The sequence below is a fragment of the Poeciliopsis prolifica genome, unplaced genomic scaffold (genome assembly GCF_027474105.1).
Source record: "Poeciliopsis prolifica strain line A6 unplaced genomic scaffold, Auburn_PproV2 SCAFFOLD056, whole genome shotgun sequence".
NCBI classification, from domain to species: domain Eukaryota; kingdom Metazoa; phylum Chordata; class Actinopteri; order Cyprinodontiformes; family Poeciliidae; genus Poeciliopsis; species Poeciliopsis prolifica.
In genome coordinates, this window is record NW_026562431.1 from 580,522 (window position 1) to 603,145 (window position 22,624).

At 39.5% G+C, this 22,624-nt stretch overlaps 1 protein-coding gene across 1 annotated transcript in view; it reads left to right on the plus strand.

Annotated features, from left to right (window-relative positions):
• Positions 1-22,624, plus strand: part of itgb5 (integrin, beta 5) — a 50,875-nt gene that overhangs the window by 23,530 nt on the left and 4,721 nt on the right. Inside the window, exons 12-13 of the mRNA XM_055059898.1 lie at positions 17,266-17,488; positions 18,105-18,205. Of these exons, the coding sequence (XP_054915873.1) occupies positions 17,266-17,488; positions 18,105-18,205 (324 nt within the window). The remainder of the gene's footprint in view (positions 1-17,265; positions 17,489-18,104; positions 18,206-22,624) is intronic.

The following is a 22,624-nucleotide window of genomic DNA, read 5'->3' on the forward strand; positions in this document are numbered from 1 at the left end:
TGTTATGATGTGCAACCGTGGCAACCCTTCTTGAAGATATTTTGAGGATGTGACTTGTGACATTTAATTTCCATTTGTGATAAATTAAGTATTTTTTAGTTTAACTGAATTCAGGGTTTGGATTTGTGGAGAATTGTTGGTAGACTGAGCCGATAAACGTCCAGCCCTTCCTCACTACTGTTTGTTTCTGGTAGGCGTTCTGTGTGTATGTGTGTGTGTGGGTGTGTGCTTGTGTGTGTGTGTGTGTGTGTGTGTGTGTGTGTGTGTGTGTGTGTGTGTGTGTGTGTGTGTGTGTGTGTGTGTGTGTGTGTGTGTGTGTGTGTGTGTGTGTGTGTGTGTGTGTGTGTGTGTGTGTGTGCGTGTTATTAGGCCAGCCTGCTCTTGATTCCGCAGCTTCTCGGTGTGAATCGATGCTGTAACATTCAGGACTTCTGGTTCTGCAGCTGTAAAAACTCTGATGTTCAGGGATTTGCTGTTTTTCTCAAAAGACTTTTAGTAATTGTTAAATAGTTTTCAGTTGATATTGTAAAACCCTTCAAGCTCTCTTTCCTAAATTTGTCACATTACAGCGGAACAGAGATCGGTCAACATTGAGTGGCTCATAAATATCAATTGGAAGGTAAATTTAAAACCGACTGGCGGTTTTTGAAGTTTTTGTAGTAGAAATCTAAAACACTCATCCATTGCCATAGATTTTTTTTTTATTTGATTTTGGCCTAGGCTTTGACTGGGCCATTCTAATAAAATGAGAATTGCTTAGTCTTTGTACTTTTGACGATGCTTTGATGTGGCTCATTCCATTGTAGTGTTTGTTCACTAATGTTTTCTAACAAACCACTGAGACGAGAAAGGGATTGGCTGAGAATGCCGTCAGCCAGAAAATGCATGTTCTGATCCTAACCAGAAGATCTCGTCCTCTGATTGGCTGTCGTCGCTCATGCCCACAGAGCAGCACAAGTTGTGTGAGAAGGGCTGCTTGATTCAGAGGATCTGTACGGGGACAGGCAAAGCCTTTTGTGCTCCCAGAACATCGGGTCCAAAACGGTGAGGGACCTCCTGGCTCGTCTCCCCGCCAATGGTGGCTCCTGTCAAACCACAGAGGGGCCTTTGTGGCTGCGGGGCCGGCTCTGGCTGGATCCCAACGCCCAGTGCAGGCCTGTATTTGTCAGGCTGAATTAAGGGGACAGAGACAGTAGTTGGGTTTTCATTACAAACGTGCAAAACCTCAGTGATGCTCTGCTAATGACAAAAAAACACAACTTTGCAAATGAGGTGTTGCATTAAATAAGAAACAATTAAAATCACAAGTGAATAAATTTGTTCACGCAATATGTCATTAAAAACATGAGGCACCATCATCTTCTTACCACTTCCTGTTGTTGATGTAACTTGAAAAAAAAGTGTTGCGAAAAACACCAATTTTGATCTGGCTGAAAACCAATTTGGATGTGGCACCAAAAACTTTGATCAAAAAACGTGAGATTTTACTAAATTGACACGTTTCCTTTAATTAGATATTTTCATGATTCCAAATTGCACAATTTCAGGGTCAATGGAAACACAGCTAATGATACAGACTAATTACTTGTGTTCCCACTGCAAATTTGTGCCAAAACTTTGTTTATGATCTGCTAATGTCAAAAAAACAGGATTTCTCAATTGTGGCTTTTCCATGATTTTAAGCTTGCTCACACAATAAGACACTGAAGGGATACCCCACCATCACCCCCCAACTGCTTTCTTTGTCTTTTCCACCAATTGTAAAATCTGGTTGTTAATCATGTGACTCATATGATGTGAAAAGTATTTTCACATCCATGCAGTTTTGTAAAAAACTCATTTTGAAAAACCATCTCATCCTTTTCCAAAAACTTCTTATCACAAAAACATGAGTCTTTTTTTAATTGCCATGTTTCCTTTACGCAAATTTATTTTCTAATCCTGAATTGCACAATTCAATGGTTAATAGAAACACAGTTATAGTTGCATTCGGACTGTTTCTTCCAATCACCAATTTAACATTTACAGTGTTGTATCATCTCTGTCCTCACTCTATGCTGCTCAGTGACTCCCTCTACACCCCCTGAGCCATCTTGTTCATTTTAGCGGAACTTCCCTGTCTAAACCACACCGCAACACTAATTCAGTAAAACTATTAAAGTGTGAGTAAAGCCCTTCACCTTGCAGGAATCTCTCATAAACTGGATTGGATCCACCTGGATGGGATCTGCTGCTCAGTCAGAGTCTGTGTGGGAACATTTGCTGCCTGGTGAAGGACCTGGAGCTCAGAGCTGATTTTAGCACTTTTTGCAATGTAGAACCCTGACTACATCTCCACAATATTGGAGATGAAGCAGTCAGAACATTGTGGCTGATTTTTGGTCTCTGGGTTTTTCAAGCTTTGACTTTAACTTTGGTTTAATTATGAATAACTATTAAGTCCCAAATGTAATGATTTAATGAGGGTTGGAGGTATTATGAAAAATCAATTTTTTTTCAGCTTCATGTTACAATATTATTCCCTCATCATAAACATACCTGGAGAGTTACTTTGATTCTTCTATGCATGTTTGAGGAATCCTTGAGCTTCTTAAAGAGACAGAGGCCCAATTTCAAGATGCTAAATTAGAGTGAATTTTCCTTTTTCAGTCATCATTGATATATACAGTATAGCATTTTATAACCACTGAAAGTAACATAGTTAATTGATTATGCTATGAAATGGCACTAAGTGCCTGGAACAGACACAATAAAATAATTATAATTTATCACATTTAAATTATACATATAAATAAATGACCGATTCTGATCAAAGTTACCAAGTCGAGGCACCACTAGATTATCACAGAAAAAAATCCAAATAATTTTCAGTCTGTTATTGCTTACAAAAAACATGTCTGACAAAGCTCAGGTATTAAATACAGTAAATGGATTTAATTTCATCAATTGGTGCCTGGAAAAATAAATATAAAGTGTTTTTTTTTTTTTTTGTTATGTAATAAGCCTTTTGAGCTGAAAAAGAAAAGACTTTGAACACTTTGCACAATCTCCTAAACCAAAGTCCTTCTTGTCACCAAAAAGTTTACTAAACAAGTTGGTGTCACTGCCAGAACTGTCAGCCATGACTACAGAGGGACTCTGACATCCCATAACAGCCAAAACCACTGGAGCCCACAGATCTGCACCGGGGCTCCACAACTTCTTTTGTTCTTTGGAATTATGTGGTAGCATAAAAGCTAAGCTGCTCACCTCAAGAGGATTGTAGTCTTTGTTTTCTTAAGCTCCACTGTGACATCTGAGCTTTACGACTGAGCAGACAGGAATCTGTTGGCGTTTTTATCAGTCCATGATAATGAACAAACAGGATGTTGTTGATTGGTTAGTGTGTTAGCTGGCCTAAATGATGGCCTGCATCGTTCATGGATGACTCACCTTCTGTCACGTCAGATTAGTTGACTCAACCACCTCGACTTAGTCCTAAACATCTTTCAGAGCTGTGTTCCAGGGTCCGATGTAACAAAACCCCTGAAGTGTTAGTCACTGTCTTTATTTAGTTACCAGTGAAACAAATATGGACAAATGGCAATCGCAGCTTACCCCCCAAACGCGCATGTTGAGAGATGTCCGCTTACCAGACGTGGAGGATTTGTGACCCACTTATATTTACAGTATTGCTTCATTTTGTGTTTGACCCAGTTCGGGTCAAATTTCAGCCGTCACCCAGATGGTCTCACATTTGATTCCAGAGCATTTTAGTGTACAGTGGAGCTCATGTTGACTTGATGGCATACAAGATTTGGTAGAGGGAGATTACAGAAACTATCCTTTGATTACATCTATCTGAAGACAATCAGACCTCAACATGAGGTCTTGAGGTTCACTCAGATGAAGCTTTGCTAACCTAGTTTGTGCTGTAGTATTGAGTTTAGAGAAAAGAGACTTCTGCCTGACAACTCATCTGAATAAGCAAAACCTTTTGAGTCTTTTTTCCTTTAGTTATGTCATGGGCATTTAACATTGACCATGCTAAGGCACACAGTGACCAGAATGGACCGGTTACTTTTCCTGTCTCTTTTCTGGAGTTAATTTTCTCATTTGTTCACTCTGCTTTGGGTCTATCTTTGTTTAATAAATGACAGTGTGTTGGTGCGTTGGCTTTATGGAAAGTGCTTGTTTTCATTTACAGCAGAAAGTTAATATTTCTCTTAAAATACTAAGATCTAAACTTTGATTCTTTCTGAGGAGGAAAAAAATATCCCAGATGATTCCATTGGTTTCTCTATGTATCAGTTTCTCTTATAGGAGGAAAAAAAAAATCATACTGTATGACAAATATTATGTGTAGTGACACTATAAAGGGAGATTGGGACGTATTTTGAACTACAGGCAGATGTTCTGTTAAGTGATGTTGTCAGGATTAATGCTTGTCGCTGAGCATTAGCTACCTTTTGCCCTCTGTTACAGAACCTGTGTTTGTGTCAGCCATGCAGAAATGTGTCATACAGCAGTCGGCTATGTTCCCTTCTTCAGTCTGTGCCACGCAAGCAACTTTCTCTACTTGAGCGACTTCCAGTCCTGTTTGTTGTGTTTACTCTCAATGAAAAACACCTTTAACTCTGACACAAAACAGGAAGAGGCTCCACCTATTGGAAATGTTAAGTATTACAGTAAACCTGCAATCTTTTGTGTCTAAGAAAAAAACAATCTGATTTCCCCGATGCTGTAAAAACAATTATTGAATCATCAGTTCTCATTAACATTCCTCTCTTTGCAGTTGTTTACTCTCTGTTGTTATCTGACTCATGCTCCACCTCTGGAATCAGTAAACCTGGACATCCAAGTCCACATGTCCCTCTGACCCACATCTCCTCCACAGCTGCTTTCAAATAATGATCAAAGAGCTTCGTGGCTACCGGTTGCCAGAAATAGCATGTCTCTACTTTGCAGATCTACATGAACCCCTCTTTTACTTCATAAATAAATTTGATGTTCCAGAGCTGCGTGCACATAATCACATGTGTGTATCCCTACAGGGTAAATGGGAACATGTGTGTTTATTCATGTTCATGCAGAGGATAGCTTAGGCTGTGCTTCACGCTAAAGAAAACAGTCCAGTCCTGGCTGGGAATGTTTTGCTGGCCAAAGGCAAGAATTGAACTTTTCTTCACTCTGGGTTTAAGGGAGTCCAGGAAGAGTCAGGCCTTCAGGCTCCATGTCCACCTGAGTCAGCTTCTGAGATCTTTAGTTCTGAATTTAACAGACCATCCTTACTGTGACGGAAGTTCTGTAACATTTAGAGGAGAGGTTAACCTCAGCTGTCAGATCTCAGTCATCACCATAGATTCCATTAAGTAGGGGCCAATCTGCAGAAAATGGCTCTCAAGGCTTGCAGGAAGAGTCATCGCTAGAGATGCACCAACCAGAGATTTGTGGCCAAATTCTAATGACATATTTTGTTAAACTCTAAACCATCATTTCTATTTTAGCAAATTTGTATATAGAACTGCCTAAAGAAAATGTTTACGATAGTATATTGCTTCAGAAGTGCTCTGCTTTCACACAGGAAAAAAAAAACAATTCAGAGCGCTATCACGTAATAATGTGATGTGTATCTTGTTTAAACTTGATAGTTCTCTTAAAACAAGACAGATGACAGTCATAGCATGTCTAGTATTGCACCTAGATATCCAGCTTTCCAGCTGCTTGTTCTTTCAAATATATTAGATATCCTCCACAGAAATATCTGCAAGTAGGAAAATTTTCCATCAATAATTTTGCATTATGCTCCACCAAAAAGCTGTGATGTGTACTCATAGTAATTAGCACTGCTATTGTGTTAGCAGAGTGAGCTTTACTAACTCTAGATGCCTCTAAATCATTCTGAGCCATGACAGACAGTAACACTGAATGGGGCTGTCAGAAGTTAGCCCTTCGGAAAGACATGGACTTCAATTTTTAGTCTATGTAGAGTTGGTAGACCTTGAGAGGTTTCTTACTGTCGACCTACATTTCTAAACCTAACATGATCAATCACAGTTAGATCTGGACTCTTCCGAAAATACTGAGGTGCCACTCACTGTTTGGCTTACATAGCCAAATGCTGATGCTTTGTTTCCACTGAGCGGTACCACATGGGTCGATAGTTGATATGCTATTTTATATGTCTCTGTTACATAAGAGCTGGCCATACAACCATACCACTCCTCTGCCCTCTTTAGCTTTAGGTCAACAGGTCCATGGTACAGTTAAGGTGTAGCTTCACTGTTCAGTGTTGCACAACAAAGTCCATTGACTGAGGGACAGATGACTGCTTGTGACAAGTATCAGCCCATATTATGGTGTGACGCAAAAGCAGATGGATGTGAAGATTTACATCACAGCATTTGCTGTATAGGAGGTTCCAGACAGAAGCTGCTGACACCACTGATATGTCTGTTTTGATCATCAAGTGTGTTCTGGATCTGTGTTGGTTCCATTTGAGGAATAGAACGGGAACTGACGAGAGGGGAAGGAAAACCTTTCCATGACAGTCCACAGCTGTTTTCAGAGCTGTCTGTGAAGTCCACAGTTCAGTTTTATGGAGGCCCCCAGAGACCCCCAGGGGCTGGAGCCTCAGCACCTGATGGACATCATCACACTCTAACATCCTTCTGGCGTTATCAGTGGGCTGGAAACAATTCCATCTGTTTCCTCCATATTCAATCCACACTAACTACGTCTCCATTTTATTACACAATTTCACAATGAATTAATTCCCTTAACTCAGAAATGCAATTAAAGTCACAAGTTGATGAGATTGTTTACATGATAAATTATAAAGTATTAAATAACACGGTGCACCATAATCCTCCTACCACTTCCTGTCGTCTTTGTCTATTCCGCCAGTAGTAACAAACAGTTTTTTATCACATGACTCAAATGATGCAAAAAGTGTTTTATTACAGTTTTGTAAATTACATTGAAACTACGTCATCCAAAAACCTTTTATTGATGAGCGTGAATTTTCTCGAAATTGGTGCATTTTCATGAGCAAATTTATTTTTGTGATTCAAATTTGCACAATTATATGGTCAATGGAAATGCAGTTATTATGCTGTAGTTCCAACATCGCATTAATGAGAAAATCAATGAAGAAGAATGTCTGAATGCAGGATATGAAATCAGCTGGAAAGGTTAGAAATTCACTGGTCATAATTTCTTTGACCTACCAATTCTGATTTCAGGCAATTCCAATATCTCTTTAGGATTTATAACATAAGAAATTCAATATTTTTTAACCTACTCTGACATCATTGTTAAACACTTCACTGATAGGAAATATCTGACACTCACTTTGCTTCCATTAGTAACAGCATCCACATAGAAGAGTGTTGTGGCGCTTAGTATGCCCTGACCTACTAAGACATGTCAGATTTTGGTTCTAGTTGCAGCTCACTGTTCAGGGTTGCTCAACCAGAAAATGGTCTGATTCTGATCAGCAGCTGATTTCTAATTAATTTGCATCTCATCGTCTCAAAAATGAGATGCAGCTTGCATGATAATGTCCAGGTGTGGAGCTAAAGCATGCATGTATGTACATGCTTTAGTATGTATGTATATACATGTATGAACACATACATGTGTCTGTACATACATACATTCAGTTGTCACTGTATGATATAATCTATAGGTGCCTTATCAGAGGTGTAAATTGATGGTCTCACAAATCAACTCTTCCAATGTTGACTAGAAAAACACTGAATGAACAGTTTGGAGAAATTGGCCGTTTTAAGGTTGAGTCACAAAGTGAGAAAAAAATCCAGTCTGTGTTGGTCGGAATGAATTCTAATGTCCAAACCCAGGCTGCTGGGTTTTTTTTCTTTCCACCTTCAGCGGCCATGCCCAGATTCAGTCACTAAGCTGCAGCTCTGTGAGGTCAACGTCAACAACACTGAGCTCAGGGGAACTGAGATGGATCAGGGATTAATATGTCCCAGAACAGGAAATCTCTGTTTTTTTTATCCTACGATCACAACAATTTTTCACTTCCACATACTCCAAACTGTAAATAACTTTATAAATAAAAGCATAGAAGCTCTGCTCAGAGTCTTCTTGCATGTCTGTGCTGAGTATTTAGTTTGAACTTCAGAGATGTGAGCAGTTCCACTGGGATCAGAGATCAGCTCTGGGTGCCACTGTTGGTCAGAATGGGCTTGGTATGCTGCTTGGTTGTTGTTGTTATAGTTGACATGACTCAAGCTCATAGGAAGAGTTTATAAAATCCTCTGGCTTTATGGGTCTGCAGTTTATAAACCTGCAGAATATAGAGCTATTTATAGTTTTGGCTAACAGTTTCCTTATCTAAAACGGTGCTTGAAAGTTGTGTGCAAGCAGAGCCTGGCAGTTTGGTCCTGTGTTTTTCTAGATTTGTTTATGTAATGATCACAGCATCTGTTAGTGAGATATTTTGTGATAGACTGTAAATCCATATTTTATAGAACAACAGTCCACTGCTAGAGCTGCAAGACTAGAAGTATGTCTGTTTTATCTCCATCTCGATGTATCTCTCACTCTCTCTGTCTATCTCTTACTCTATCCATCTAGATTTATCAATCTATCACACCATTAATCTCTTTTTCTAAATTGTAAATATTTTTTAAATTAAGGTTTGGGGCCATACAAGGCCCCAAGGACCTCAAACGGCCATTTGAGGAACTTCAAGGGCCTCAAATGACCATTATTGGCTGTTTCTTTAAAAATAAATGCCTGCCACACCTTTCAGGTTTTCATTCTAAGGACACTTTGTATCCTGCGATTTGCACTGCTTTGTCTATCACACAGAATCCCAACGATACATGGCAGTCTGCCGATGGAATGTAACAAACTGTTGAATCCTTTTTGAATTCTCTGTAACTTTCCACTGCGCCGTTTGGTTGAAACCTTTGGAGGTGAGAAAATAACCAGCTCCAGCTTTTGGCCGCGTTGTTGTGTTTCTGGTGAGTAATGTCAGTGACAGTCCGAGCGTTCTGTGATTCAAACTTGGGGCACAAAGCCGAGGTAAACACAGTTTTTGTGCCTGCCAGCTATGTGCCGTTGTTACAATCCAAACCTGCCTGCTGCCGCTTGCACCCGCTGAAGGAAGGAAATCCTCAGCTACAGAGTATCGGCTCCTCCGTTCTGATCATGAACTCTGTTTGGCTCTGCTGGAGGGGCAGAGCTTGTTTCGGCCTGTCAATTTTTACCAACCCACATTTTTACAGCTGCTTCTCTCTCACAGAGGCCCATAAAGTAACACAAAGGCAGACGTATAGCGTTGTTTTAGCAGCCCTTTAAACAGGGACATGTCTTCCACAGACACGGGACATAAAGTTGATGTTTAAAAGAATATTTAAAAGTTTAATTGGACTATTTGTTTTGGTGTGGTTTAACATGACGGGGTTTTGTTATCACTGTGGTTTTCAGATAACAAAGTTCCTTTTAACAACTGAAGGAAAGATTGATAGTCTACAGAGGCTTACAACAGCTCAGTTGTTGCAAGGCTGATCTAACTAATGATTGATTTCATCCAGTTGGTCTAATGTGGGGTTTGAACTATTGCCAGCTTGTCACTGACGACCATTGATGCTGCTGTGACTTTGTGATGTATATTCATGTGAAACAAGGAAACCTGTCATTGATCAGGATGTTTTGCTGAAGTTGATCCTTCACTGATCCACTTCTGTAGGACCTTATTAGTCCATCACAGCTGGTCCTTCGGCCCACATTTCTTCACAACCTTGCTTCAGATCATTGACGTTTCCAGCAATAGCTTTTTGATGTGGTAGAGGTCTGGATGTTGGGTCTTTTTAACTCCACGATTGTTTCTTCAACTATACTAACGTTGCTCCCATTGTTTATATTTCCCAATTTTCTATTCTGCTTTGCACAGAAACGTGCCTCAGATGGTGCCTCTTGTCTTTTATATGGTGTGTAAGTAGCATCAGACAATTATTTGCCATGGAAAAGTTTTGAGTCATTCTTTTCACTTGTTTCTCTGAATCTTTGCAGTTATCAATAAATGTTAAAAATGATTAAATGCAATTAGTGTGATTTAATGATGCAAATCACACTATTTTATGTGACCCATGCTCTAAACATCTAAACACAAATTGTAAGTGTATTGCAAATTACTTTTCAGAGCAGTTTTTGTGTTTGTGGAGCTCAGATTGCTGTGCCATATAGTCTCAGCCATACCTGGGCTTTCATAATGAAAAAGCAATAAACAGATCTTATTTGCACTTTTATGGTATCACAATAATTCCACAGAACATGCTGCTAAAACTTTAAGACCACAATGCCCACCATTATTATGTGAAGGATTGACTCAGTGACTGTGAGATCCCTGATCATTATCCCACCTCCACCGTGGCAGATTCTTACAGATTCTTACTGAATGGTTTAGTTTCAACAGAGCTTCATCAGCCTTAACCTTCCTACTGGATTCTTTCAAGAGAAGGTTTTCACCTGACAGTTGAAGTTTTATTACAATATCTTGTGATACTATTTTGATAAAGTGACAATAATTCATTGCTTCTTTTTTAGGTAAATATGGCTGTGACTGCATGGCAGAAACAAATGCTGCTCTTCAGAAACATGCCCCTTTGTTGTCAGGACCCCATTCAAATACAGAAGTGAGATTAGTATCACTAACAGCACACAACCTCTAACCCTTTTAACCCTGTTTTCAAATGTATTAATAATTACTTCCATTAAAAAAAACAGTGGAATAAATAGTAAAAATAACAGTACAGATAATATGGACAGTTTGGGGTGATTAAATGTCAATATTGGGAAGTTATTGTGACAGCAAATGAAAAATCTAAGAAATGTATCATGATGAATAATACGATAAATTCTCACCTTGTTTTCTGTTTTTCTAACTGTCCTGATGTGACCTCCTGTTTTCACTGTGCTAACTGAGGCCAGCAGTGCATGCTGGGAAACATTTCATGGATTGACAATGATTGGCTCCAAGTTGTTGGAACACTGCAACACAAAACACTTTACTAGATCTGATTGGAGCAGTAAGGAGAGACATAGTCTGGTTCCTGATATATAAATAATATATGGATGTATTTATGTTGATTTGTTGTTTTTTTTTTTAAAGAACAGCTAGAGCTGGCTGTTAGTCATCATCCAGACTGTATGTTGGTTTCCCACAGGAAGTCTGAGACTTCATGCAGGAAGTTTCTGTTCCCTAAGTGAAGGTTTCACTTCTCCAAGTTTTTCATTTTCACTGTCAGTTTCAGTAGTTGACACTTTTATGTGACAGCGACCCTCTAGCATCAATCAGTTTTTCAAATGTATTATTTGTTTTTAGGTCATTTCTGAATATCTCTGGTTTAAGTGTAGTTTTGATCTTCTGCTAATTGTAAGATCATTTCCAGAACAGAAATAGACCAGAGTTAAAGTTTCTACACACCCATCCATCCATTTCTAGTGAGGTTGGGAGAGGTGCTGGTGCCTTTCCCCAGCTAATGTCCCAGGCGAGAGGTGGGGTACACCCTGGACAGATTCATTTTGCTCCCCCAAAATTGTTGGAATTATTAGTTCTTCTCTGTTTATTCAATAAAATTGTCAATACATTTTAATTGATTTGAAAATGTAATTAAATGCAGTTACTATGTGCAGTTCAGTGATAGAAATCATACTTCTGTTGTCTTCAAGATGCACATTAAAATGTTTTTCAAATAACCCCTCATTTGAGTGTGAAGGCTTATGACTGCTGTGCCATGCAGTCACAGCGACACAATTAAATAAAACAAGTAATAAATAGTTCCTATTGTCACTTTTATTATTCTCACATTATTACCACAAAATATTGTGATAACACTTGAAGTCTATATCACTCAGCCAGTCTTGAAAGCCAAAGGTCAAGTCAGTGAAGCTGAACTAGTTAATATGTTAGAATAAATAAAATATAACATAAATATGTTGACTTTGAAATTAGACTTGAAATCTCCTTTCTGTCTTTTCTTTTTTTAAATCTATGCATGTCGGCGCCAGAGTCCTGGTAGGCCGCATGTCTCTGTCCTGCCAGAGCAGAATATTTTCTATCCGTTTGTCCCTGAAGGAAGATCAGTGATCATTCCTCCTTAATGAGACAAAATTAGAGCCACATTATGTCAGCTAGGAAGGGTGTGTTTCTTAGGTCCTGTCTGCAAGCGGTTTATGGAAAAAGCGTCTTTTTTTCAGCTGCACTCTGGCTGTCATCTTTCCAGGCTGCCGCAGTTCCTCGCCTCCTCTCCCTGCCATGCAGCATCTCGATCTGTCTCCAGTCTTCTGGTGCGTAGTTGAAACATTTCTGTGTGACTTGGCCACAAATGTGTAGGAATCTCTCCCAGTCCCCGTGGGGTTGTGCCAAATGTTTTTTCTCTATGACCCTTCACCATGTCAAAACGTCCTCTTTTGGAGAGGAAATGGTCTTCATTCCACACTGCAGTCTGGAAGCCGTGATGGGAGCAGCTTTAACAGAACTTTCTTTGCGTGTTTTATCCATTTCGACCCAAAGTGAGACGAAGATTTAGAGGTCGGTCTAAGCTCTTGTCTGAGCTGTAATCTCCTCCCTCAGCTCGCTGTATAATTTAGTGTTTTATGGAGATATTGTTGTTCTGTCAGGCTGTCATTTCAGGGGCTCCTGCCACCGTATAGAACTGCCTGTAAGCGTCAGGGAGGGGCAGCCTGGTCTGTTTGTTTAATTCGTCTGCTCTGAAATTAATGTGCATAGCTCTCTGTCATTTGACATTTTTGCTTTGTTTAAATGAAGTCAGACAGAAAGAAACACACCACACATCCTGTATGAGCCCATTAATGTTCTAAATGCTGCTCATGATGTGGGAAGCCTAAGTACATTTTAGAAAACGTCAGCTTTTGTTTGTTGGTAGGACCAGAATATGTGCAGTGAATTAAACAAAGAAACAGATGGTGAGTATGTGGAGGCATCACTGAACTGAAAAGTGTTGCCTGAACACTGACCCCAGACCCTTAGAGGAGTTGAAAAGGAGGCTTGAAGGATCCAGAGCTGGACCAATCAGGAGGAAAGAGGAAGTTCAAACCATCTCTTATTGACAGAAGAGGTAAATATTGTTTTGTGAAGCATCAATCCAAATTAGCAGAAAGTTTTCCTCAAATGTTTAAAATTATCAGCTGTAATTATTTGATTAAATAAAAAACCATAACAGAAAATGTTCTGTAAGAAGTGACTATTTACGGGCTGGTTAAAGCTGGAGTACATCCATCCATCCATCCATTTTCTGAGCACACCTCCTTCCTAACGCTGGTGCCTATCTACAGCTGCGTTCCGGGCTAGAGGCGGGGTTCACCCTGGACAGGTCGTCAGTCTGTGCTGGAGTACATACAGTAACTTTTGTTAAAAGTATTGCTATGTTGTGATGGATAATTTGTGAAAAAAATCAAGCTTATCATAAACCAATATCCTATCTGATCTGGTCTCATTGGCTGCTTTTACTGTCATACTCCTGCTTAACAGAAACAGTTTCCTATCATTCCTATGTGGATGAAATTTTCTTCATCCACATTGAAATATTATTTTCAGGAATACTTCCTGTCTTCTGGGAATGAATAAGCAACCTCAGTGAACTTGGACACAAAGCAGAGATGTGCAGAAATACAACAGTTTTTGGCTAGAAATGGCCCTCTGGTCTTATTTTCTACCTTATTCCAACAGTTTTACTCCAACATGCAGAATGTTCCACAGGAAAGCCTCCCCAAAGATGGACCGCTTCCCTGTTCTCTCCGTAACGGTTTGAGTCACTCTGGCGAACGCTACAACACCACAAGCATTTCAAAAATCCTCTGCAGCTTTTCCTAAGAGCAGGACAGAGGGCCAAGATTCTGAGTAGAACTGGAGAAGTTGGAGGTTACTGCCTTCAGTTTTCTTTCTGCACACACACACACACGGACAGGCACACAGCGATTGGAGCTCCCCTACAGGAAGTGTGAGCTCTTCTCATCTGTAGAGGGAACCAACATCCAGACACTGTGCTAGCTGCCACATCACACCAGACGCTCCACATTCCTGATGAAGGTTACTCAGTTCAGCATGATGACCTAAAACTTTGTAGACCAGATAAAGGCATCTTTGCACATCCACTCTTCACCCCGTTGGTGCACATGTTTTCTTCAGTTGTGCACAAGTTTGACATGTTGAATATGAACTTTGAGAACCCCATTTTGTGCAACTAAAGTGATTTAACAGCTCATTTCCCTTTTTACATAAGCTCCAAATAGTTGCATAAGCCTGTGTAAGTGTGCTTTTGAAACCCATGCTGCGTCTTGGCAACAAATATGCATTCCCAGGTTGCAGCAAGAAAACATGAACTGGATTCTGGTCCCATAACTGTAAGTTTTTACGCTGGCAGTGTGACTTACTATGCAGGCTGTTAGTCAGTTCATGGTTACCTAATAACTCAGCAGGAGGGATGCCAGCTACACACTAAGAAAGGATTCCTGCTGTCTTTGGTGTTGGAGTTCTTCTGTAACCCTGCAGCGCTGGAGTGTTTCTCCCATGCAGGTGTGCAGCTTTCTAATGCTGCTTCCTGTCAGCTGCAGTTTACAGCATCACATCAGAAGGACATTAACCCACTCAGAGGGTACAAAGGCAATTTTGTAAGGTTTTGAACTCTTCAACCTAGGGATGACCAATAAACTAATTAAAATTGAATAAAAAAGATCTTCAAAAAAACTTAAATTAATTAAAAAGACGAAACTTTTGCAAAATCTGAACTGTCAAATATATTGATACACTGGAAGTTTAAGTCAATAATTCCTTAATATTGATTTAAAAGAGTAATATTTTCTTTGGCCGATTACTTCACTTTTAATGTGGAATAAACTGCCAATGGAACAAGTTTATTTTCATCAATGTTAAGAAAGTATTGCAGCTCCTATATGTCAGCAAGCTTCTATATCTGTCAGTATTTTTCTTATTTCAAATGCATGAATTTATTTGTGCTGGAAACTAGACCAAAAATACTTGGTAAGTTTTATGGTGGAAATTTACTGTTTTCTCTATCTACACTGGGCCTAATAAACTGTCATACAAGCTGGATGCAAAAAATATTTTGTGACATTTAACAAAGTTGATATGTCTGAAAAACCACAAAATGTACATTTTTATTTTTTGAATTGCCTTATTTTCATTAATCAAACAAGCATTTACCTCCTTGCCAAGTGGCAGCCATGCTGGTCACTGATTGAACGGCGTAACAGAATGATGGTGAATAGTTTTTGTAGAACATCTCAGTGTTAATTAGCTCTTAAAAGAAGAGCTGGAAACGGAGCCTGAGGTCTGTGAAAGCGGCTGGATGCCGATCACCTCCCCCACATGACTAATAAGCACTGCAATGTTTATGGACTGCAGGGCTGCTAGCAGCTAGCCTCAACTTGTCCATGTGAAAGCAGCTGAATTTGCACTCCTTTCATCCTCTTCACACATAGAGGCGTAAAACCTCATCAAACTTCTGGGTGCCCAAACAGTCATTTAAGGACACATTCCCAGCACTGGTGCCATTAGTCAGCCACATGCCGCTCATCGTGGCGGCATCTGAGCAAAGACTGGGAGTGGTGCTGCAGACTGCCAAGTTAGAAAATAACACAATAATAGGCCCACACTCAGTTTTTCCTCCTGAAATGTGCACAGCTTTAAAGTTTAGGTGGAAAATTAAAGTTACGGCATGTCTGAGATTCCAGACAAAGTGTTGCTTAACGCTGACCACTCAGCTGATGATCAGACACAATACTTCCTCCTGACACCCAGGAGTCCCTGACCTCTTTGAGAAGACGTTTGTTTTTTCTCCTTACTGCCCTGCGGCTCTGCTCACTGACTAAATGTTCTCAACTTTTAGGAAGATTCTTGGACAGAATCAGCAGCCACTCCTAAACTGTGATTTAATTTACAAGTGATCCACATCCTCCATAGGCGGCACTCCTCTGTTGGGTCATCGTTTCATGTCCAGTGTATTTCTAAGTTCAGAGTGTGGAACTTTGTGAAAAGGTGTGTTTAATCTAAATCCTTATCCAGCATTTAAGATTTTTGTGTGACACAGAAGAACTCAGAATGTGACTAATAGAGCCTGAAGGAAATCTGTTTGAGATTGATAAGAATAAGAAATGATAAAGAAATTAAATTAAATAAGAAATTCTTTAAGTCAGTATTATAAAAAATTTAAATTTTTTTTTAGCTTTCTAATGTTATTCACTTAAGGAAAACAATCCTGGAGTGTTGCCTCGATACTTTCATGCATGTTTGAGAAATTCTTCAGTCTCCTTTACATGGAACATGCATTGTTGGAAGAAGTTTGAAAGAGATCATCAGGCAGCGTGTCTTGGTGAATAAAAGCCCATCTGTAGGTGGTGTTTAATGGAAAAATAACAGGGTGTTGCCCTTTGCTCCAGTATCCAACAACCAACCACCACCGGCCTCCAACTGGACGTCAGCACTGGGAGACATGTGGAAATGAAATCTCTCCATGAAATAAAACAAAAACTTGAAGACTGCAACCTTGTTTAGCTGCAGATATTATATTATGTCTTTTAATTAGCTGGAACAAAAGCTGCTTTAGCTTTTTCTTGATTATTTATTAATGCCATCAGCTGACAGTATTTGTCATGTTATATAAAATATTGTTGTTGGTTTATAAATCACTGAACGGCTAAGCACCACAATACATTAAAGATCTCCTGTTGTTGTACCAGCCTTCTCGGCCCCTGATTCTGCTCTGCATCCCCAGAACCAAATGAGGAGAAGTAGCATTCAACATCTATGCACCGTAAATTTGGAACAAACTTCCAGAAAACTGCAAAACAGCTGAAACTCTGACTTCTTTTAAATCTCAACTAAAAACCCACATGTTCAGAATTGCATTTGAAACGTAATCAATTATGAATTTAATGATGGAACTTGACTTAATGTAATGTTTTGATTGTTGAATCTATATTGCATGACTTTGTGTTTTTGTGTTTATGATGTAAAGCACTTTGAAATGCCTTGTTGCTGAAATATGCAGTACAAATACAATGTGATTTGATTTGAAGTAAGACAATAAGACACTTTAGATTCCATGGTAATGAAAAATAAGCCAACAAATAATTTTAACTTAACAACAACACACTTGTTGCACATTAGGTGTTTGGTGAAAAGGTCTCCAGTGTTTGTGGAAAGCATTGTGGTTGTGCTTCCTTAATGCTTCCCTCTCTCACTTTGCTGCTGCTTTCATGTCGTTCCAGGTCATGGAGAATGCCACTGTGGGGAGTGCAAATGCCACGCTGGCTTCGTGGGCGACAACTGTAACTGCTCCACAGAGACGTCGCTCTGCTTCTCGGATGACGGGAAGATGTGCAGTGGGCGAGGGAGCTGCGTGTGCGGCCGCTGTCAGTGCACCGAGCCTGGGGCGTTTGGAGAGACCTGCGAGAAATGCCCCACCTGCCCCGATGCCTGCGGCACCAAAAGGTGGTGCTCACACACACACACAGAAACAAAATACACACTCAGTATTGCGCTATGACGTCAGGGACTAGTTTGGTCAACAGGTAACAGGCGTGAAATATTGATGGCAAAGCGTCCATCTGAAATAATGAACCCTGTAGACAGCACAGGCAGGATTTTCCACAGTTTTTACACTGAATAACTGCCTGTTACTGTAAGTTGAAATAGTTTTGAATAAAAGAACTCTCTCATCGTCACGCATCTTCACCAGAGAAGGTTTTGCAAATATACATAATTTAGATAAATTCGAATTATAATTTAAAAAATTGCAAAGAGGAAAATTGGTAAAAAATTTAACTGACCTAAAACAGAAGTTTGGTTTGATTTAACTTCAGAGAGAAGAAAAATTTTCTTTTTACTCAGAGAATATAAACCTTTGGTTTTAACTGAAAGTTCATTTCACATGAATTTGGTCATTAATATTTGGCCAAAATGATCCATTAGTGAAATGTTAAAAACATTTGTCTATTCTTTTAGAATCATTTTAGATATAGGAGATAATTTCTGGATTAAAAGTAAATTTGGGCTCATTATTACGTTTCTTTCTGTGAACTTTGACCTCCCCCCTTCTTTGCTCCAGGGAGTGTATTGAGTGTCGGCTTTTCAACTCTGGTAGACTCGCAGACAATGAGACCTGCCAGCGCTTGTGCAAGGATAAAATTATGACTGTGGAGAGCCTTGGTGAGTAAATGCACATGCATATGTACACGTGCACTCACATGCATCCTTGTACTTCTATCAAACTTTGCATTGACTTCCATTCATTTTAGTACCTGCATTTATGCCTATCCCAGACAATTCCCCTGACCATGACTTAACATTACAAGTACATTCATAACCTTAACCAATATATTTGAACTCGACTAGTAGAACACATTCCAACTGGAAAATAGAGAGAACCAGCAAAATGTCTTCATGCTCCACAAATGACTTGCCTTTGTTGGTGAAGGTTATTATAGACTTCTATATGTACAGTATACAAGTACACACATATGCACACACACACACATACCCCATCTAGAGCTATGGAGAAACAGCTTTTGTTTTTGCATCTATCGTGGGTAAGTGCAAATTTATGTCTGGTTGGTTGGATGACGTTCATATTTGCCTCTTGCGCTGCTGTTGCCATCCTGTACAATGCTACGGTCATTTTGTGCTTAAAGGCTTGGCACTGAGACTGCAGAGAGTGTGAGAAGATCAAAGCTTCTGGCAAGAGTCACAAACACACCCCAGAAGTGGCGAAAACTTCCCAGAAAACTGTCGCCTCCGCTGCTACTAGCACTAATCTAAGAGTAACATATGGTGGGACACAAATTCTGAAATTGAATGTTTGGTAGATTTTAAAAACAGTGGTCAATTACCAGTTTAACATACTAAAGATGTTACCATAGAGAGGAATACAGTTGAGAAGGAGGAGAAAAGAAGTAGAACATGGAACCAAACCGGAACAGAGAACATAATCGCTAAAAATAAACATCTCTTTCATCTCACTGACTGTCACTGAGAGGAAACTGACCAGAAAATTCCAAACAATCTGTAAGTGTGTTAAGCTACACCTTTCTCAAACAAAAGAGTGAGAATGTCCTGGTTAAGATAAGGTAGAAATCCCTGATAAGCAAATCAAGCCTGTTACTATGACTTTGAACTGGAAACATGTTTTTCATTCTCAGGGATCATTTATGAGGTCAGTTGGCCATCCATGCACGCTCACTTCTAAAGCAAAGAACATGTAACTGTGCCTGTTGCTCCAACTCCACTCATGTAGTTTAATACGGTCAGCAGTTAGGGAAAATCTGCATACTGTTGTCCGAGTAGCAGCTTATTCCACTTAAGGGTAAGAGCTTAAGGGTACTGTAGTCCCTCTACCATGTACTCACCCAGAATGCATCTTGATCAGGTGTCCTGATGTCAGCCGACTCCTTTACAATGCAGAAGAGTTTCTAGCTCCTGGTGGATGAAGGAGCTCCTCACTTGATTCCTAAGGCTGTTAATTCTAACCAACTGCATCTGGGATCTGGAGTTTTTCAGGTGAGGGTTTGGAGGCTGACTGTATTCACCACAACAGGCCAGAGCAATGCCCAGACTCCAACAATCAATGCTCCAGCTCATCGATGAATTTCTTAGTCTTGAAGCTTTTTACCCAGTCACGGTTTGTCATTGTTGCTCCAATACCAATATGGTGACAACTAAATGCTGATAGTTGGGATCTAAAGCCAGTGGGTGACTTCATTGTGGCTGCTTCCATCGTTTACTGTCTGTGGTTTCTTCCTAATTTCCAGCAGACTTTTAGTGGTTCAGCCTCTGTTTAGCTATCGTCTCTCCTCACCGTTGGTCTCTTATTAAGATATTCTTATCCCCAACATCTATGTTGCTGTGCTGTGAGCTCATAGATATGTTCAATAATAACATGATCACAATAAATAAAATCAGAACTGACTGTAGTCTGAAGAAGCCTAGAACAGAGCAACTCAATTCTCAAACATTCTGGTGACCACCCAGTGTTTCTAAAAATGGAAAGTAAAAGATTCACATCAGCAAAGGTTTTCATAGTCTTTGCTAAGTACTGGTTGAAAAACATTTGATTATTAGTCTGTTGTGTTCGAATGGGGGCAAGTGTTTAGTATGCATAATACCAAGCACTGTGACATTAATAGCCTGAGCTAATTTGCAGTGCGTGTCACCAGATGGACTTTTAACCACACATTGTTGTATTGTTTTATTTCATAGTAAAACAATACAACAAGAGAGCAGAATGTGAGCAAAACCTGCAAGAAATTAGCATGACTGGCTGTAACCATGGCTACAAACCTGCTTCTTTTTAAGATGCTCTTTCTTCCTCAGTTTAGAAATGTGCCAGTCAGAAATCTGTTTCCAGTCCTCATGTGAGGAACTCCACATGTTGATGGCTTTCACAGCCTCAACACTTCTTCAGGATGCTTCTAGAAGCCTGTCACAGCCTTTGTTTAGGCCTTTTCTGTCCTCACAAGCTTAGTCGTATGAACAGCACCAAAAACCATTTATAGCTCTTCCCGGAGATGATCTGTCCCATTTAAGTCCAGGTTTTGGCTAGACCACTCAGGGATATTCACTGAATCTTGTGAGTTCTCTCATTTGCTTAGTCTGAGGTTCACAGCATTCTTAAAGAAACTTTATACATCTGGTTTCAGACATTTTACCCACTATGCAGACTGGTTGTGCACTTTCTGCTACAAAGATGCATCCCACAGAATGATGAGCCACCACCATGTTTTACCATGAGGGATGTTGTTCACCAGGTGACTAATTCCTGTTTCCTCTCCAGGCATGATGTTTGGAGTTCAGTTCATAATGTTCTATTTTGGTTTCGCCAGAAAACTTTTCACACCAAACTTTTCTGGAAACTATTCTTTTTTGCATCCTGGTCTCAGATGGCTACAGAGAGTTCTTTTCACTTCATAGTTTGGTTGAGTTAGTGGATCTACCTTTCTGGCTTTCTGACTTCCAGTTGGAACACTGGGAATTTGGTGGAAATTCAAGTAAAAAAATAAATAAATAAAAGTTACTTTTTTTTTCTAACTTTGAAATATTTCTCTGACCTAGTAATAATTCTGTCTTCAGAAGCTTTCAATACTTACACCTCTACAAAAATTGGAAATCAATTTTAGACATACCACGGATATTGTCTGAGTGTTGCTCAGAGGTAAGAACAAAGCTTTGCCAGTGCTGCTTTAGAAGGATAAAATGGTCTGTGGTGTGTAATCAAGAGGAAGGGTCACTAACCCGAAGCAAACCTTAGAGAAAGAAGATCCAAACAAACCCAGTGACCCGGTCATCTGGGAAAGCGGAGAAGTCCTCAGGAATTCTTTTCAGGTTCTTTTTATTAAAGTGAGACGGTTTTGGTCATGACCGTTCCATCCAACGAGAGCTGACTGATGAAGCCGTGTGAGTAAAATGTTGAGGTGCACTGGTTAGGATTTTCCCCACTGATACCACTTCATACTCTGGCCTACTCTGATTTTCAAGTTATACATCCACACTTTTGCGTTCATTTAAACTAAAAATTAAAACGACATTTTAGCCACAGTAAAGGCTAAAATGTTGTTTTTAAGGGTGTAACAAGATCTTGTGATTTTAAAATGCTGCAGTATTTCTTGTCTCACAAAGCTCCATCAGCCTAAGCAGTTATAATAAACCCCGGATTAGAAGGGGAGTGCTTTACAACTTGCACTCCATGTCTAATGAAATAAGAAAGTAAGTAGCTCTTGACTTGTCCTGCTCTTTCACAGTCGACAGACTGGCGAGCGAAACATAAACACCAGAGGAGCCTTCAGAAGTGTTTATTTGCAGCAGTTTTAGTTACTCATTAGAAAAAACATATTGTGACACAGAGACAGAAGAAATTTGATTTTTAAGCACAGTGAGAACAACATAGGCATCTAGCTGTTAGCTACTAACGTTGCTAAATTGGCGACTTGTAGCTTGAGGAATCTGGTGAAACATACAAACATATGAAACTGATTAAACTTGAACATGGACACTGCAGAAAATATTCACTAGTCAATTTGGTTGAAGATTCTGTATAATATGATTTGGAATTTATTAAACTTTCACTATTTTTATTTCTAATTTGGAAAAAATTGTTACAAACTCACCTGGTCTGACTCTCATGAATCCAAACCTCTCTTGAGCTTGTTGCATTTTTACACCTCAAGTAGTTTAGAATCCAACAGAATATTAGTTTGCAAGCTTCTTTCCATTTTTACACAAATGTTTATGCTATAAAACTTTATTTTAAGATTTTCAGTAACTCTCCAATCACCCTTCAGAGCTTATCAACAGCTGAGTCTCTGCTCAGCTGATTGGTCTGTTACTGTTTAGTTGGTTTGTTATACTTGAGCATGAAATTATATATTCAGGATAAAATATTGATTTGCCCTATTTGTGACGGGCATCTCAGAAGAGTGAAGCAAGTCTTCAGTCATGGTTGTTTTATTTTTGGAAGGCCTGATTTAGAGTTACCACACATAACCAGAGAATATTTTCCTGTTATTATAATTCCATATGAGTCTCTTTAGTTGCGCCGTTGATGTGGCTAAGGCTAAAATGAAATGTTTTCTGCAG